The 19998-nt window shown below is 38.5% G+C and overlaps 1 protein-coding gene across 5 annotated transcripts in view; it reads left to right on the top strand.

The window, feature by feature from the left end:
* The window catches only part of arhgef18b (rho/rac guanine nucleotide exchange factor (GEF) 18b), a 54323-nt gene that overhangs the window by 11002 nt on the left and 23323 nt on the right, over nt 1-19998 (top strand). For 2 of the 5 annotated variants that reach the window (XM_060883241.1, XM_060883217.1), the window contains exons 4-15: nt 687-804; nt 891-996; nt 1098-1149; nt 3219-3263; nt 3952-4014; nt 4290-4398; nt 5208-5427; nt 12856-12923; nt 13545-13596; nt 17386-17521; nt 17603-17709; nt 18084-18224. In XM_060883241.1, coding sequence (XP_060739224.1) covers nt 687-804; nt 891-996; nt 1098-1149; nt 3219-3263; nt 3952-4014; nt 4290-4398; nt 5208-5427; nt 12856-12923; nt 13545-13596; nt 17386-17521; nt 17603-17709; nt 18084-18224 — 1217 coding nt within the window. Of the gene's footprint in view, nt 1-686; nt 805-890; nt 997-1097; nt 1150-3218; nt 3264-3951; nt 4015-4289; nt 4400-5207; nt 5428-12855; nt 12924-13544; nt 13597-17385; nt 17522-17602; nt 17710-18083; nt 18225-19998 lie in introns of all 5 variants that reach the window. The other 3 variants (XM_060883224.1, XM_060883233.1, XM_060883249.1) reach the window with 3 other exon arrangements.

The raw sequence follows: 19998 nt of genomic DNA, 5'->3' as shown, positions 1-19998 counted from the left end.
TAAAAGGCTTACATACAGATTTGTAAACATATTATCAGCCTTTACATCATGGAATCATCCATAAAACTGCCCAGAGACAAGCGTCCGATTTGAGATGTCTAAACCACCAAACCTCTGCACACACACAGCTCATCTCCTGCGTCGGTGCCCCTTTAAACCAGTGTAATAGCAGAAGACGGAACACTCTACGGCTCTACTACATTTTACACCTGCCTGTTTAACATTAAACCAGACGTTAAGCCCATCTTGTTTTTTAGAAAGGTGCGGTCAATTTTCAAACCACAGCATGGCTCCATCTAGCCACATCCATAATTTCCATAAAAGGCTGCAAGAAGATAAAAATGGCAACTAAACTCAGTAGGGAAAGATGATTGTACTGTATGTAGCACAGCAGCTAGCATAGAGACACACAAACTACTTTTATGCATGCCATTACTTTTCTCATAAGAGAGTTATATTAACATGAAATGACTGAGTTTCAAAAGAAATCTTAATTAAGTTGGTGTGTAATTAAAATAAATAACAGCATAATCTATATTTAAACTTAGCTGTTAAACAAAGTTGATTAGATGAAATGTATTACAGTGAGTATTGTAGTAGCTTTAACGTGTGTGTGTGTGTGTGTGTGTGTGTGTGTGTGTGTGTGTGTGTGTGTGTGTGTGTGTGTGTGTTTACAATGTGTTTAGGTTTAGTCTGGACACCAGGAGTATAGACAGTGATGGGGAGCGAGAGGATCAGAGCCAGTCTCTGAGCTCAGTGGAGGAATTTGCTACAAGTGAAGAGACAGAGCTCCCCAAATCTCCAGTAATGCACAATGCAAAAGCTATAGAACCTGTAATAATAATACACACACACACATGCGCGTGCTTACAAACTCCTTTGCTCTTTAGCAGCTGTATTCCCGATCGGAGATTGTGTCGTCAGATGAGAAGTCTCAAGCTGATAGAATCTCACGCATTCTGGAAACTTCTAAACAGGAGGCCCGAGCTTCTGGAGGTTAGAGCTGATCACACAATTACTCTCTACCTTATTAAGTTAAATGATTAAATTGAGAAGGGTTTATTTAAGGTTTAATTAAAGGATCTTGTCTGTTTCAGAGGAACATGACTCAGATGAGAATTTGCGCTCAGCAGAAGGCCAATGTCACATGTAAGTTCAACACATTCATATGTCAGCAAACACTCCATCTTTATTCTGTTCACTTAGTCAAATGAATAAATGTGCAAGTCAAACAAAACCTGTATACTGAATGTCGTATTAGGCTCGTTCAATTATGCCTTCATTTTGTTCTATCCATTTAGGCAGACATCCTTATACAGAGTTATTTACATTTTATTTTGTGTTTTTTCTACATTAAGGGTTAAGTGCTTTGCTCAGGGCTTAGTTTAGTGGCCCTGGGATTTGAACTCCAACACCTTAACCACTAGGCCACCACACTGCTGCCCCCTGCTCCTCGTTATTTCAGTCAGATCCCTGTGTACCATCAGCTGAATTGGGTTTCCGATTCGATTCTCATCATTTTTTTCCTAAATTTTTCTTTACATAGTACACACAGAGCCTGTTAAATCAATACCTCAATTCTTTACAACAGTTTTTTTGTCTCTCAGAATGAAAACTGTACTGAATTGTATTCTTTCTTGCTGTTAAGGTGGTACAGCCAAGCCTACAACATTCGTACCTTTAACATGTATCTTTTGCCATGAAACCTGCATGTAGGATATATTTAAAGCTTTAGTTTTAAAAGTGCATTAGGTAAGATATGTCAGTATTTGAATCTTAAGTAGGTTGGGTTGAATAAGATTTGAATTTCTGTTTTACCTCCATGAATCTGCCCCTATAGCCACCCAAATACACAGATCTCCACCAAGTCAACAGTTTACTAGAGTTAGCATCAGTGAGAACATTATAAACATCCCTTGAAATTCATCTCATACTGATTTATAAAGATGGTCAGGAGTGTGTGACTGTGACAGATTTAGTTTTTTACTAAAAAAAACATATTTATTTGATTTGTTATGTAATAAATGACATTCAGAAAATTTCTCATCCTCAGCCACATAGTACACTTGTGGTTTAAGCAGTTTATTTTTTATCATGTTGTACACATTTTCCATAGTTTGAGGTGAAATATAACTAGGAAAGGTACAAAAGCTAAAGGGTAAAATCTCAACAACAAGAAATAATAGAGTTTTAATCCCTGTTTCCTGGGCATGTGTACTTGTTTCTCTTTTCTCACAAATTCCTATTTGTCTCTTGTATTTTGTTGAATCATATGTACACATCATTCATTCATTCATTCATTCATCTTCTACCGCTTATCCGAACTTCCTCGGGTCACGGGGAGCCTCAGGCGTCATCGGGCATCAAGGCAGGATACACCCTGGACGGAGTGCCAACCCATCGCAGGGCACACACACACTCTCATTCACTCACACACTCACACACTAGGGACAATTTTTCCAGAGATGCCAATCAACCTACCATGCATGTCTTTGGACTGGGCGAGGAAACCGGAGTACCCGGAGGAAACCCCCGAGGCACGGGGAGAACATGCAAACTCCACACACACAAGGTGGAGGCGGGAATCGAACCCTGACCCTGGAGGTGTGAGGCGAATGTGCTAACCACTAAGCCACCGTGCCCCCTATGTACACATCATATTTCTTTCTATTTTTTCTCTAATATTCTGCTTTTCTGCATGTTTCCTTTGTTTTTTACTCTCTCACTCTTTTAGTTTGAGGTGACACAGGCAAAAATAGTCAAAATATTGCAACAAAGTTAGATGTCAGATGAGAATTTCTCTTATGTCAATTTAGGATCCTGAAACAGAGTTAACGCTGGTGAGCTTGTGGTATGTAAATGACTCATGATTTATGAACCAATTTTGCTTTCTTAACGACTCTGATGAGTCAATCAGCCAAACTGTTTCAGAATCAATCAGTAAATCACAGGTTGCTTTGCTGATATTTACTCATCCAAAATACATGTTCTTCATGTTCTAGCTTTTCATAGAAGTCAATCAGATTATTGTGGATAAAGAGACTAAACAGAGTGAGGTTGTGTGATTTGTTTCACAATCCCAACATTTATCCCAGCTCCTCCTCCTAGTACTACTACTACTTCTACTACTACTAAACACACACAAACACACACACACACACACACACAAACACACACACACACACACACACACATTTAGTCTCTGTGTCTTGTTTTAGGTTAAGGGTACAAAAAGTTCTGCATGAGCTTAAGCTGTATCATTGGTAAGTAACCAGCATGACAGGAGCCTGGTATATCTAGAGCGCAGACACTCACACATACACACACACACACACCCACACACACACACACACACACACACACACACACACACACACACACACACACACACACACACACACCTGACTGGCCTCCAGCAGCATGCAAAGACCAGTGACCATACAATCCACAGAGTATGGTTAGCATTACAGGAAATGTTTACCCAAAAATAAAATGCACACTCACTGAACACACTTTTAGTGTCTCTAATTAGTATAATTTTGCTAAAAGTTATTGGAAGCTTAGAGTTCCTTGTCTCACACCATTTGTAGTCGCTAGACTATATTCCCTGTCTGTGTCTGACTCCCAGCTATGTGCTGAGAAAGAAAGTGATTTTATACTACACACATCAATCACCAAACATGCCTCAGGACATTGTGTGCATTTCATTTTTGCCTAAATCGTTCCTTTATTTATGCTAATACAAGAGTGTGATGCTTCAGTCAATGATCACAGTCATTCACTGCACTTATTTTGAGACAAAAATAATACCTGTGATTCAGCATGAGCACTATGAGTGTGTCTGACATGATTTCCTGGCTATAGTGTCTCTGTGGTCTGCACTTTCATTTGTGTTATATAGTAAAAGTACATTTCTGTGTGTGTGTGTGTTTGTGTGTTTGTCTTGCATAGGGCCAATCGTAGAAGTGCTGACAGGAAAGAAAATGTCACCTGGTATGAATTTCTCTCCATCGAGTAAGTCCATGTTTTTTCTCCTATATACACTTTATTAATATATACACCTATATACTATTTTATTATTACTAGAAGCAAGAAGTGAAGGAGGCGTAGTCTCTATACTGGCCTCTATGTTTCAATGATGAAGACTAATTATCTATTTAATATTTAGAGCTGCTGAGAAAAAAATATTAACCAAATATTAACCACCCAATATTTTCCCATCCTTTTTATTTTACATCCACTCACATACTCTAAAATCTTCCACTAATCCTGTTCTCTGGAAATGTTAGAAATGAGGAGGAAGAGGAGAGAATGGAGAGAACAGAGAAAGGCACAAAGGTGAAGCGTACTCTGAGCTCGTTGAAGAACAAAATGACCGGATCCTTCAACAAAGACAAGGTGAGGACACATACACTCATGATGATTGTTATTCTGCAGGATAACACACTTCCTCCTGTTTTGAGCACCATGCATTGGTTTACAGGAAACATTGCTGCAATATATGCTGTAACTTCCCTTTTTTTTCTTACCAATTTGCATTTAAGACTTTAACTGTAACATTTATCTTGTAATAGTTTGGCCATCTTACTGAATTCCATGGTACATTATGTGCATGTGTAGATTATGTAGATTGTAGCAAGTACATTAGTGGATGTCTGAGAAAATAGGTAGAGAAATTGAAGATAGATAAATAATCAGATGGATGAATATTAAGATGGGACATTGTATAGATGACAGGATCTATCAGGTCTTCTGGGTGGATGAGTGGGTGAGTGGATAATGAGTGAACAAATGCATTTGGTGCTATAGCCGGATGTTAGAATGAGTGATGGAGTGAATAGATGGGTGGATTAATTGGGATTATTGAAGGATGATAAGATGAGTGGATTTTATTGTTCAGTGGTTGATGTGATGGATGGCTGATTTGAATTAATGACAAAATGGATGAGTTGATGGAACGCCAAGGATAGATGGATGGATGAGAGCATGGATGGCTTAATGCTTAATGGCATAATGACAAAATGAATCAAGGGTGTATGATTGTTTAGAAGGGTGTTGGGTTAGAGGATGGATAGATGATGATGATTAGTATTATATCACTGCACACGCATGCACATAATAACTCACATCACACATGTTAGACATACGGTATATAAACAAATACTGTAGATTAAAGCATGTTCTTTTCTGTCTTGTTTCTGTTCCAGGGTAAGAACCGTGAAAAAGAGCAGCAGAAAGAGAGAGACAGAGAGAGGGAAAAGGAGAAAGAGAAGGAGAAAGAGAGAGAAAGGGAGCTGAAGGAGAGCACTTATGCGGTTAGCAGCAGCTGTAATGGCCACCAGCTTGTGCGTGGCTCTTTCTCGAGCCGAGCCACATGCTCAGTGTGCAGCAAGACCCTGCAGAGGAAGCATGGTCTGCAGTGTGTGAGTGAGTACTAAACACACAGCCACTACACCAACTTGCATACATCTGCATGTGTACACGGGCCCTGCATGTGCTCCCCACACACAGCACACACCCCACAGCATTAACCACAGCTACTGTCAAAAAGCAGCCTGTTTAATTTCTATTTGCTCCACGTGTTTGCTCTTCCCAAGTTGCATGTAGCGTCTGCACAAATCAAAAGTCCCAGAGAGCACAAAAATCCCCCTGGCTTAACCTCTAATACCTTGTTAGAAGGGATTAAAAAATGATCTATCCAACTATAATGAGCTGCCACTCATCTAATGTAACTACAATGTAATTTTATATTATTATATTATATAATGACATCAAACTATCTATTAAGATAGTTTGATGTCATTCACCCCAAATTTAGACCCTCTGCCAGGAAATTTGGTGTCTCTTGTTTGCTTTTTGAGTTTTGCAATTGAGTTAAAATGGGTATTGTTCCTAGCAGGTAAAGGGAGTTTGTTCTATAGCTACCAGAATAGAACTAGATTTGTAAAGTTCGTCACGACGAACTTTGATGTTGGCTTTGACGATGCATGTATTTGCAAAGTCCATGTTGTGCTAATTTTTAATTTTCACGTGACGTCACGTGACTTCATCAGAATACCTGTGAGGAAGTTCCCCTCATTGTTCTGAGTGTTTTGATATGTCACATGTCCATGTTGTAAAAAGTTTTTTGATTTTGCATATTTTGTGGGCGGGGCTGCGGCACAACCGAAAGGCCAGTCGGTACACCAATTTAAAACTTTGTTCAGAGTATCACCCTAAAGGAGCTGGCCAAGTTTGGTGTAGATAGTTTGAAAGCTTGCCGAGTTATAAACCTCCAAAGTTTATAATGGGAGTCTATGGGGAAAAAGGCCAATTTGAGACCTGGTACCGGAAGTACCGGTACTCGGATCGCTTAGAAAAGTAACAGCAACAAACTTCAGACCAGGGTCTACAACATATCCGAATTTGGTTCATGTGGCTCAAAAGCCTTAGGAGGAGTTACTCTTGATAAATTTTTGTCTAAGCTTAAATAGGAAAACAGAATGTTGGCTTCTACAAAGCCAACATAATAACTATCAGATAATTATTTATTATTTAGTGTCACAACTTATTAGATAAGATACAAGGGTTAAGCATACACAGTGAGTATTTACTACAGAAAATATGGATGTGTTTATTTAGACCTCAGATGTAACTACTGACTTTTAATATTATTAAATAGCTGCATGAAAGATACACAAGGGATGGATTATGTGAAACTGGGACATGTGAATATGATAGTGATACTGTCTGCTTGCAACGGAAATATGAAAATGTTGTATCAAGTTATAGTTTATCAGCTGTACAATCCGAATAATTTAGCAGACATCCAGAGCAATTTACATCTAATAATAAAGGGCCTTGCTCAGGGTCCCAGCAGTGGTAGCTTGGTAGACCTGGGATTTGAGCTGACAACCTTCTGATCAGTAGTCCAACACCTTAACCACTAAGCTACCACATCCCCCAGAGTACATACAGTAATAATAATGGAAGTTATTTTGTTAAATATAACCAAATTTTTAGTGATTAATGTGATGATAAGTGCAACTAGGACTATTCTTACTATTCATTCGTCTCGAAGTTAGATGATGAAGAGCGCTATCACAGAAACTACTACTCAAGAATAATCTGCCATCAATGGAGGTGTGAACTACATACATATAATCTGAATATTCTGAATGCAGTGTCCAGAAAAATAATCAGCTGCAAAAAGATGTGTAAAATGGCAAAAAAAACTGAAAACCATAAAAAATTATGAATTATGAATTATATAAGGCACAATCTAGTCTCTGCCATCTTCCTATTTACTGTAAATTCCAGGCATTGATGCCTTAAAATAATCCACCCTATAGGTAACAAAAGCATGAAGTATTTTTTTTGTTTTTTTGCATTATATTATACATCGTAGCAATATTTCTGAGATAAACAATGGCTATCCTAGTAATATTATCTACAAGAACTTCAAATAAAAAAAGCACTGGTGGTCATTTAGAGAAAGCGTGAGTTCATTCTGCCTCTCTTACTTCCTCAGTCTAATGAAAATGCAGCATGGCAGTTTTTACACCTCGCTGTTTAGAAGAAAGGGGAAATAAATGTCTGTACAGTCCATTAGTGCTTTTTTAAAAGACCACATCACTTTTAAATATAAGGAGAAAGGTCCCTGTGCTAATTTTATCCAGCATGCTTTCAAGTACTTTTACTTTCAGATATGTTCAGCTGGATTTAATGTAATTTGGTGTACATAGTTTTAATATTTTGGGCAGTCATGTGGCATGAGGTGATTGACTTTATTAATAAAGTCGCCATTGTTTATATAGTTCTGTTTGCTAATGTCATTGATTATTATGATGTTATTTGGATACCTAGTTGTAAAGATTATGTAATTATACTACAGCTCAAATCTAAGAATTAAATTTAATCTGTAATGTTGGCCCTTTGAGATCATAAGTGAATGATTGACTCACTCTATAAACTAAGGGGTTTAATAATGAGCTGATGGAATATTCCAAATGATCGGAAGTAAAGGTGCAGGACAGGGAAATGCTGCTTGTGTGCCAGATAAAGAGTTTCACTGGGTTTTAGCTTAAACTGGGTTTGGCAAGTTCACACTGAAATGATGAGCACCAAAGGAAAGAGGAAGCAACACTGATGAGTTGTCTGTTTGTGGCTTAGGTTTATAACTGCATGTCCAAAGAGGGTCGTTCATGTTCATGTTTAGTCACACAGGCTGAGGAAAGCCATGATCACTAAGGAACAAGCAGCCATTGAAAAGCATTACTCTGTGTGGCTGGGGAATATGATGGATAATTGTTCGAGCGGAATTTGCTTACTAAACAAATCGAGCTGATATATTTCATCAGGCTCCATGTGGCATGAGTTGAAGGTGGAAAGCTACAGTTTACTGTCATCAGTCTCAGGAGCAGCAAAGCTGCACACACAAATTACAATCATCGATTTTCATTTGCAATCTTTAAGCATTTTAGTCCAAAATATTATGCCAATATTTGTGGGAATGTTATGCATATTTGAAGTTGGTTTAATACGCCTTCTTATATCATATTTCCAGGCTTGCCTTAACAGATTATTTAAGTCATCTGTGTGTAGTTAATACCTCTGTGGTACTGTGAGAAAAGTGAGGGGGAAAATGAAAGAAAGTGTTTTTCCTCTTAAAATCAAGCGAACAGTAAATTCTCTTTTATTGTCTCAGTAATATTAAATGATGGCTGTCTAAAATCGTTCTTCGGTTAAACAATGACGAGAAGTTATTATATTTGGTCATCCGGACTCTACAAGAGCTACAAGAGCCAATAGATTCAGCCACCTATTAACCTTTTTAAAGCAATAACAAAAATAATGTTGACTTATTCCTCTCATACCACAGCAATTTGGCAATTATTACTTTTTAATGTATTTATTTATTTTTAATGAATGATTTAATTGAATGATTTAATGAATGATATAGTTTATATGGTTTTAATATGGTGAAGTGTTCATAAAATTCAACAGTCTTGTGATGGTACTGTGATTATTATTATTATTATTATTATTATTATTATTATTATTATTATTATTATTATTATTATGTTCATGATCAGAAACAGCACTGATTGGTTGACTAAACCTCCTGTAAACACCGCTTTTGCTCCCACAATGCTTTGGGAGCTCGGGGGGAGGACAGAGGGAGAATCACAAACCACTTCATGTTGTATATGTAGTGAACTACACAGTCTACAGTGACTAGTCTTGGACGGAGGACCCATGTAGTGCAGGACCATAGGGAGTAGGCTGAGATTTGGGATGGAGCCGAGATAACTCCACTGTAGCCCAAGCAGTCGGATTACTAGTGGCTGTAACGAAGAAGCGGTTGTCAAATAGAGCTGTTTTGACTTTGAAATAAAATCCTGTAAGGAAACGGTTTGTATGCGAGAGGAATCGTGTCTCTGAGCCGCTCAGGTGCGTCACGCGCGCTACAGGTGCGGTTTGTGTTTGTGTGTGAGAGAGTGCGCGCGCAGCTTTTATTGTTTAATGTCTACCATCATTAGCAAAGCATTTCGTCCTGATTTGTTTATTGTTGTATATATATATATTTTATTTGTTTAATACAGTAGATTTACTGAATCTGATCCCGCGTTGTACGATGTTACGTTATTAATTACATTGATATTTACGCTTCTTTTTCTTTAATTGCACGCATCACCTGTTCGCCATCATTATTTCTAATAAGTATTCACTTTAGCTTTAGCTTTAGCTCAATAACCCGACCAGACCCCAGTTATATCAGCGTTTTCGCAGTTGTTATGTTTTATTAATTTGTTTCTTTTTTATCACAAGAATTAGCTTGAACCGTTTTCCTTTACACAAAAGTTGTTGATTTGTTTATTTCTATCTATTTACAAACGCTAGCACCAGCTAGCCTAGTGTTTAAAAACATTCAAAGTGAATGGAGGGCTAAGTTAGCTTATTAGATCACAATACATGGTCGCCTTTTGATGACGCGTTCGATGCCAAGACAACAAACGATGAAAAGGACGGTTTTAATTTAGGTGTGGCTAAAAGCTAATAAGATTTTTAACAGTTACATCATGTTTAACAAAATACAAACCAAAAAGTCATATATAAATTGGGCCTGATATCAAAATATTCCAAAAAAAAAAAAAAAAAAGTTACTTTCTTTTTCTCCTCTTTTTATGAGGTACTTTCTCTCCTGTGTAAACACGAGTCATGTTTGTTGACTCCTACTGACTCTTGTGTTCACCTGCATTTTGCTCCAACAGCAGCAGCTTTTTAGCAGTAAACTAAACATGTTTTGTGTGTTTTTCTAACCATCACTTAATGGATAATAAATGTGTTGAGTTTATTTATTTGGAAAAGGTGGTGATTGTGTGTGTTGTAACATTTTTGGGTTATGTTATGTTATGCCTTAAATTGATGGAGATTATATATTGTAATTTTGTATTTATTCACTGTCAAGCTTCTCCATCAGTACGAGTCAATAATTTTACTACCACTCGTGTCTCCCAGTGATGATCCTGTGCCTCTGTTTAATGCTTTGACCTTGGCTCAAGCTCCTAATTTCCAAAAAAAAACCAGCCTGTTGCTGTCTTGGATCTTGTCCCGGTTACGGTTTATGCGCGTGTGTGAAGGTGGTGTTGAGCCCTCACACCTGAAAAAAGGCTCTTGATTAAAAACATCACTGTTCTCTATGTACTGTCTAGTTTGTTTAGCTTGAAGGGAGTGTGTTGTATCTCGAAGGCTAATATGTTGTAAATTGAGCACTTTAGCATGCTGCGAGTGAGACAAGAGTTTAAGAGTCCAAATAAAAAAGAGGCACATTTTATCGTGTTATAATCAGAGTTCATACTGATGCTTAAAAGTCTTTTGATTTCTAAAGTAAAAGGTCTTGAAGAGAACTGGATTAAGTGTGATGTATTTTTTCTCTCTCTCTCCCGTTAACATTTCCATTGGACTCTAATATTGGTCTGTTGTAGACTTGCAGGAACTTTTCGCTTTGTGTATTTTTTTTCTTAGCTTTCAACATCTGAATTAAATGCAGTGAAAAAAGCTTTACAAATTCTCTACAAAAAATAGTTGAAAATGATGCATTCTTTGCTTAAAATGAGGCCTTTGTGGACTTCCTAATCCTTCATTTCACAAACACTGTCCCTTGTTTCTCTGCTTTAGAGCTCTTAGACATGAAGTGCTGACTTTTTTCCTCTCACATCAGCATTTCTTGGCCTCTCTGTGTGTTGGACCGAGTAGTCACATGGTGCTGATTGCACTTGGCAAGTCTGTGACTCTCTGTGTTTTATCACGCTTCGCTGCTTTTCCTCTCTTTTCCCCCCTAAGATTTCTTCCTTGTTGATCGCTTGGATTATTATCAATTTTAGACTTGGGCGCAATTACTTTTGCAACAAGGCCTTTCCAGTTAAAACAGAAGTCAGAACAAAGTGAGTAAAATGTATTTGGTGGAAAAGTGGATTTGCTGAAGGGTAAGGGATGCAGGACGTGAACATGTTTTGCTTCTGGGAGTTCCAGTTCAGTGAGCCATTAGAAAACAAAAATGAAGGACGGCTTTGGCTTTGCTCTTCTCTTTACTGTTGCTTGGCACACATCTGGGAAGAAACTAGTAATGAGGAGGCAAGATAGTTTTGCTTGGTAAAATACAGTTTTTTGTTTTTTTATGTCTGTGCCTACTAGCATGTTCTTATTAGCAGTGTTCATGCCTCTGACCAAGGTTCCTCTTCAGATTGTCTGGATGATGCGATGTGATAAAAGGATTAGTAAATGAGGAGATAAGTCGCTTCCTGTTCTAGCGTGTGTGAAACTGGGGGTAGAGTAAACCTTTCAAATCGTGTTTATTTTTTTATTTGTTTATTTATTTATTCATGTATTTATTTTCTTTGGTCTTTTTGGCATCCAGAATAAATAGCTGACACTTGAATATTCATCTTGCATTGGCCCAAAAGGTCACATGACCAGACATGCAAACTGTCACACCAATGTTAAAGGCAATGAGACGCTTTGCAAATCAGCAGGAGTTCAAACACCTCATTCAACACAGAATGTCTTAGTGAAATCCAGCAGTTAGATAAGAGTGAATAGGGATCTATGGAAGGAGTCTCCAGTGTCAGCACTAAAGAATTACAGCTGTTACCTGACACAGGTGTGTGTGTGTCTGTGTGTGTGTGTGTCTATGTGTGTGTCAGTGTGTGTAATTTCGATTGTGGAAAAAAGAAGAGGCTGATGACCGTAAAGGGAAAAGGTATATGTTTTAGAAATGCATAAATGTAATTTGTGGCAAATTGTTGTGGAACAAGAGGAACAAAATGCTTCCGGACATGTTGTTTTTTTTGAAAATAATCTTAGTTGTAAGAGTCATCCTGCTGCATCACACCACTCCTCCGCTGGCTGATTTCCTCTAACAGCATGACAGCGTGTTTTATTCTTCACATACACAGACCTTGGAGTTACATCTGTACACATCATTGTGTAGATTTCCTATTTGAAACATAGAATGCAGCAACTGTCTAAGGTTTCCCCACATTGTGAACAGGTCTAATCCTGGTGGTGTCACTAAACAGGTGTGGGTTTTTTTTGGTTTGGGAGGGGCTTGCGTGACTCAGTATAGGGTGTGTTATAAACATTGTCCTCCTGACTATATCTGAAGTGTGAATTAGGATAAGAAATGTTTTGCTTGATTAGAAAGAACCCATACATGTTTTAAAGCCTGATGTTACGATCTGTATCTTCACAGTTCACTTTTCTGATAGGGCTCATGATTAATGGTACCAGGATGCTTTTGGGAAGGCAGTGGGAAGGAAGCCATTATCTATTGTTTTGTTCCCATTTGTTATCATTTCCCTTTTATTTTTGCAGATTGTGCTGTTAACGTTCACAAAAGCTGTAAGAGTCTCCTGCCTGAGTGCAGCAACAGTAAGAACAAGGTAAGATGAAGTTTCCTCATACAAATCGCCCACAGGGATGAGAAACAATTTTCTTGTCTTTTTTTTCTTCCTTCTAAGTCGTATTACTATTCTTACACTTCTGTTCCAGCTTTCCATGTCTTCATCTTTTGTTGCAAACTGTTTAGAATGTACATGGTGTTGTTTATGTGATATAATATAGTAGCCTACTCTGTTTATAGGAAGTCTAGGGTAGAAATACAACCAAACACTGCATAAAAATCAGAAAGGTGCAATTATGCGGAACATTTTCAGAGAATTAATCTACTTAACACCATGATTTGTTACTTGCCCATCTTCAGAAACACAGTTATAGCAGCTAGCTTGCATCAGATCTTCCTCTAGCCAGGTATACAGGAAGTGTCAAATTCTAGACTGGACTTTAGGCCAATTGGGGAAAATGTTGAGGTTAAGGCTGTACTCATATAATAAGGTTGTTAACTGTTTAAGCACTTTTTAAAACTTTTTTAGTGATTTTAGCCATATTTTTGATAATGTCCATGACAACGCTTGTTTGTTTGGTCATAAGCCACGCCCACTTTGGGATACGGTCATGTATGTCAAGTCTTGATGTCTTAAAGTGATTATTTTTTCCCTTAACAGAGTAAAGATTTCGCCCAGAAGAACCAAGCAGCTGCTCAACCCAGTAGTCAAGGTGAGTTTAAAAAGCTTTTGTCCTTCATCTTGTACCCTGAGTCATCTGCAGACTCCCTGCAACTCTGTGTAGGATAAATATTAAAAAACTGGATATATGGAGGAATGAACTAACAGAAGGTGTTGTTTAATTCTCTGTAACAGCAGCACTGACAGTGATGCATCCCCCAATCCCAGGTTTAATTTAGAATTCATGTACTGAATTAACGTACTTGTTCTAATCCGAGGGTCGGCACCCTGCGGCTCTTCAGCCCCTTGCTGTGGCTCCCTGCAGCCTTGACAAAATGCCCTGTAAATAAAAAAATATTCTTATATTTATTTTATTATTTATTACACAGTGGACAGTGTTTCAAAGGCAACAGCCCTTATCTTGGTGTTTGAAGTAACAGATGTGACACTTCCCGCACCTGATGTTACAGTCCAGACCCCTGCTCTCGTAAGCTAACTATGGAAAAATCTAGAGAAAACAGTCTTGGATGAAAACAGTTTAATTCTGCTTCATCAGATTTATTCACTTTCACTGCCAGCCATTCCGTATGTTTGCTATATATCATATTGGCAAACAACAAAAACAGTAACGAATTTGCTGAGAATTAGTTAGGGCCAGTGACAAAAAGGTAATTACATTAGTGCCACCTAGCTGTGCAACTAGGCAACCTTACATCTGCATGAAACAAGAAATTGTGTTCTTATTTAAAGTGCAGATGTTTTGTGGCTCCAGGTAAACTTTATCTGGTGGCAGAGGGGCCAAAATGGCTCTTTTGGTCTCCAAGGTGGCAGACCCTCGGTCTAATAGGTTGTTGTTGCTCTATTAACAGCTCCGAGACATGAACTACAGCTCAACATCCACAGATTTAAAACACATGGACATTTTCTGTCAGGAGATTTGTAACAGACGGAGGTAGGGTTGCAAAATTCCAGGAGTTTTCAAGGCTGGAAACTTTCCATGGGAATTAATGGGAATATATGGGAATTAATGGGAATATATGGGAATTAACGGGAATATATGGAAATAAACTGGGAATTTTAAAAAAATGCAGAGTTGCCTATAACAAGGAATTTAAATGTAGTTTAAAAAAATCTTGCAGCATAATTGTGTTTAAAACAACAAGATTTAATGCAATTTAAGTTGAATTTGTACCCTGCATTCCTCGGTCACTTGCACACAGCACACTGCTTACTGGAGGGCCATTGAGGCCAAACCCCCTGCATATACTTGCAGTCTTAGGGTCATTTAACTAGTTGCTTATTAGCATGAATATTAATAGAATATTGGCTATTTATTAGTACTTATTAAGCACATATTAATGCCTTATTCTACATTACTTTATTCTACATTCTTAATTGTACCTAAACTTAAACAATACCTAAACTTAATAACTACCTTACTAACTCTTAATAAGCAGTAAATTAGCAGTGTTACCACATGCACAGATAACTTAATGAACCTCCCGCACACACACTCACTTGAGAAAAAATGCTTCATTTTACATTTTGATTGGGACTTTTTTAGAAGGGCACGGTTGGGGATGCTTTCATTTTAAAGCAATCATAGGGAAATATGTTTATTACAATTATTAAGTTTATTATGTTTATTACGAGCATAATAGTTCTACTTACAATTAAATCAGTCCAGATTTCATTTTTAAAATTTGTATTACCTTGCATGCATGTCTGCTTATGACCAAACATGTTTATTTATGTTTGTATATGATATAGTTTGTATAAATGTCCCTATATTTCCAAATAATTCCTATAAATTCCAATAAATTGCTATAAATTTCCGTAAATTTGGAATTTTTCCAAAATTCCCCAGATTAAGTTCCCGTGGAAAGTTTCCAGAAATTTACCGGAAATTTACTGGAAACCTTCTGCCCCTTTGCAACCCTAGTCAGAGGTAATGTTGTAACTTTAAACATTAAACAGGGTGACCATTATTATAGACTGATAAAAACATACACGTCTTGTTTCGAGGAATGAAGCACTTTTTGGCATGTAGTTCTAGTTAAATCATTATAAAGGAATCACATTTCAAATCTTTCATTTTAAACTGCCTTTGCACTTCCGAAGTGGGGTCACATAAATCCTGTATATATTTGATATTATTTTTTACAAACAGGTGTCACAAAGTCTATCGATTTTCTATATAATCTCCATCTCATTCATCGGAAGTTTCCTTATCGTGTTGTTTGAGCGAGTTTGCTGGATTTTCTCGTGATCTTGTTCTTGGTCCTGATACTCTGTTTTTTTTTCTGTCTTTGTGGCTTAACATGGATAAATCTGCACGGCTTCTCCTGTGAGTTGGAATCCCCTGACAACAAATTAAAGCTGTTGTGCTGTAGCTGGGATGGTAATTAAAATGAAAATATTGTCCTTACACTGACCTTCAGCATGGACTAGAAAATTCGGTGCAACTCCAATGCTTGAATTCTTTCAGGGTTGTAGTTAGTAAAAAAAGATGATAATGATCTGTTACTCTATCGACTGCTCCTGTAAGGAGTCACCATAGCAGGTCGTTGGGCAGCGTGTTTTATTTGGCACAGGTTTTATGTCGGATGCCCTTCCAGGTCCAGCCCTCAGGGCTTGAGACAGACACTGCAAGTGCACTGATATGTGCAGTCTATCTATGATCCAAACTGGATATATGAATCAAGGCCATGTGGACAAAATGTGTCAAACATTTTTACCCAAGCTTCACCTTTGACCTTGTGTGTTATACCACCACACATCAGGTTTGCTGCATTCTGCTTAGAAGTGGAAAGTCTGATCCATGCCATTTTTTACCTAATGAAGCTCTGATGTGGGGGGAAAAACTTGCACACCTCCATGTGTGCAGCAAGTGAGCCAGCTAACTGTAATATGATGTGATGTTTTGCCTCCACAGTACACCAATAATAATTATTATAGATTTAATCAGCAAATATATCTGTATGTGGACTAAATCATAGACTTGTGTATAAGTTTCGACTCATTTTAAAGGTAAGATGTGTTTGTTTTTTTGTTTCCTTTTTACCCCCATGTTGCTTGCTGATCTCAGAGATTCAGGTTGAGCAGACCATCCCGAGTTTTCAATCTGAGGGGATGTTTGGCTTTGTTTTTGGTAGTTTATATAAATCTTTGGTAGTTTATAAAGATCAGGAACCGTGACTTACGAGTTTTAGGTGATTGCATTAGGAAATACTTCTTTGCTTGATGTAGGTGATTACGTTTTTTAACATCCATGGCATCTGATTCTAGGCGAATAATCACAGACCGTGTGGTGTGAGCTGACGTTAGCTAAACATAAGAGAAAAAGGAAAAAATAACCTTTTGAGATATCACAGAAAACTGACCAAGGTAATATATCACTGGCTGCATATTGCTTGATAAAATAACATGCATGGGTGTGTATTTAGGAGGCTGATTATCCTCCCCCGAGGCCTCATGAGATCTTTCTAGTTATAATTAATCTCAGCATAAAGCATTCGGTCACTAGGCTTTCGCATTAAAGGCTACTGCAAAGCTCCTCTCCCACGCAGCAGGAGAGACGAGAAGGAGAGACGAGAGGCGAAAATCAGGCTTGTCTTTCAGAATTATAACTTGTCTCTCCACTTCTGTTGATGGTTCTTCCTCCTCTGAGAAGGTGTGCGAGTGAAGATGGCCCTGGCCACACGCAGGAAACATAAAGCACGGAAAAAGTTCACATCTGCTTCACTGGGGTTTCTCTTTGAGTGTCACCGCATCGGCTGGCATCTCGGCAACTCGTGGCTTCTCCATTCCTCCCGTTCTTACTTGTCTCGTCTCTCCACAGCCTCGAGGGAGTCGTGCCTCGCCTCCGATGGCGCCATCCACTTGGCTACAGGCATGACCGTCCTTCCCCGAGGAGCCAGCAGGCAGCAGAACGCTCACAGCACCAACCACACGCTCAGCCACACCAGCAGCTCCAGGTCAGTGGTGAAGATGGGATGGAGTGGTGGTTAGACACAAAGACTGGATTCCTTACAAAACTTTGGGCTCTTCTGTTTCAGCTCTATCACAGGGGAGATGGATGAAGTAGACGCATTCAAAATCAAACGCCACATGGAGGACGCCGTCTCCATTGCCCCTTCAACGGCTGAGACGGTCATCGTAGAAGGTGAGATAAATGCTATGTATGTATGTATGTATGTATGTATGCATGTATGTATGATTTCCTTTTATTATTTTAAACAATTCTATTTTGGATTTTAACCAATATAGTGTCCAAAACCACTATTTTGATTGAGGGCATAGACTGCAAAATATAAACCAAATGTTACATTTTGGACTGGTTCTATCTAGAAACCCTGTCAGTCCTGCACAGAAGACAGTCTCTGCACTCTGTGGCAGTGGCTGGTATAAAAGCTGTGTGCGGTGCCACTGTGGCCTTTTGCTCAAAGTCAACACTACTCTGAGAGCTAAAAAAATGTTCTAATAATAATCTTACAGTTTTAAGTAAAACATTTAGAAATAACATTTTATTTCATGTAGATGCATACTACAGCTCTGTGAGATCGGAGCTGGACTTGATGGCTCAGGACTTTGAGGTGGAGTCGTGGAGTTTGGCCGTGGATCAGCATTTCTTAAAGAAACATTCCAAAGAAGTGATTAAGAGACAGGACGTGATATATGGTGAGTGTGTGTGTGTGTGTTTGTGTGTTGTACACCTACACACCCCATGTGCCACACCTTTCACAGTGATTAGTGCTGCACAGCCTCAGAGCATGTTATCAAAGTCTTATCTCTTACCAGCAGGTCAGCTGAACCTGTACACATGTAGTAGTGAGTTGAAATGGTGAACAATGTAGTACTGCATAAATATAATCTTCAATGAAATTCCAGTATAGGGCCTTTAAATGCTTAAACCACACACACACACACACACACACACACACACACACACACACACAGTCATCACTAGAGGGCGTTATTCACTGGAGAAAGAATGTGTCTGGGATTTTGTTTTATTAAAGTAAATGCACTCCATCAATCCCACAATGCACCACGAAAGGTAGTGCATTCATTTCATGCAAAATACCCATAATGCTCTGGGGTTTCATTTATAAAACTGTGCGTAGGCCCGCCTACGTACACCCAAAAGCCAAAAATGGCGTACGCCAAAAAATATTCTGATTTATAAAACCGTGCGTACGCACACCTGTAAGCAATGTTCCCTTTATAAATCACAGATCACCCACAGATGTGCGTACGTGAACCAGCCTCAAATCCCGCCCTGTACACGCCCATTTTTAACCATAAATAGTCAATGCAAATCACTGCGCGGGCACGAGAGTGGACCTCGTTATAATGAGTTTCCTCTGCGCTCTGCGGGTTTAAAAATGGGGTGAGGAGCCAGCGTCTCAGGGGTAGCCACTGTCGCCTGCAGGTTATAATTATATTAAAAGCAACATTGTTATAATTATATTAAAAACAAAATTGTTACAGTTTCTACTTTTTAATATTGTTAAACTCACCAAGAAGCCAGCCATCACGTACTGCGCCTGCATTTAGTCTGTTCCCTACAGTTATGTGTCAAGATAAAGGAATCGTGTTGAACCAGGCCAGCGTGCCACAATGTTTGTGAGGGTCATGTTGGAGTCACATATGATTTGCACATTAATAGAATGCACATGCTTTCTATTAACATAAGCAAATTCATTTTCAGATGGTGCCCTTATAGCAACATGAGCGCAGTCAATTGCGCCGATTACATTTGGGAAACCAGACATTGCTGCAAATTGCATTTTAATTTCGGCCTGTTCTCGCACAGTGTAGGGGAACCTGACGTATCGACTACCCATATTAAGTATACCATTCAAAACGACAGATATTATGGCACTCAGGGACGGCTGTGATATAACAGACCTATAGGGTGAGATGATAGATTCCAATAGAATTATTTCACAAAAAAGTCTAGACACAAAGTTGAGGATTAGTTATAGTTTTTTTATTTATTTATATATATAAATAATTTACCTGTCTGCCAATTCCCACTGGAAACAGCCGGTTGCCAAGAACCCCAGAGTGGTGATGACTTGTATTTGGACTGGGATGGCATGGTTCCGGCGTGTTGCCCTCTCTAATACTGGACCCAATTCAGCACATAGATCTAAGAGCACAGCTCTAGGGAATCTAAATCGGCTTATTAGCCAGGAAATCATCATGGTCCCTGAAAACTCGTTCTCTCCTTATTCTGCCATTGGCGTAATCCTCCAGCAGTGCCATCATGAAGCATTACATACCCGGGTCACCGGAGGATTTATATGTTTCTAGCAATTAGACTGATCGTTAACACCTTGACAAAATCACAGAATTAATTTGTGGGCGAAAATTTCAGACAAAAATGTTATAGTGAACACATACTTCTTCATGACGGTTTTGTAATGAACACCGTAATAGTTAGGAC

The sequence above is a fragment of the Tachysurus vachellii genome, chromosome 1, assembly GCF_030014155.1.
Source record: "Tachysurus vachellii isolate PV-2020 chromosome 1, HZAU_Pvac_v1, whole genome shotgun sequence".
Classification (NCBI taxonomy): domain Eukaryota; kingdom Metazoa; phylum Chordata; class Actinopteri; order Siluriformes; family Bagridae; genus Tachysurus; species Tachysurus vachellii.
This window is presented reverse-complemented; position numbering and strand designations above follow the sequence as displayed.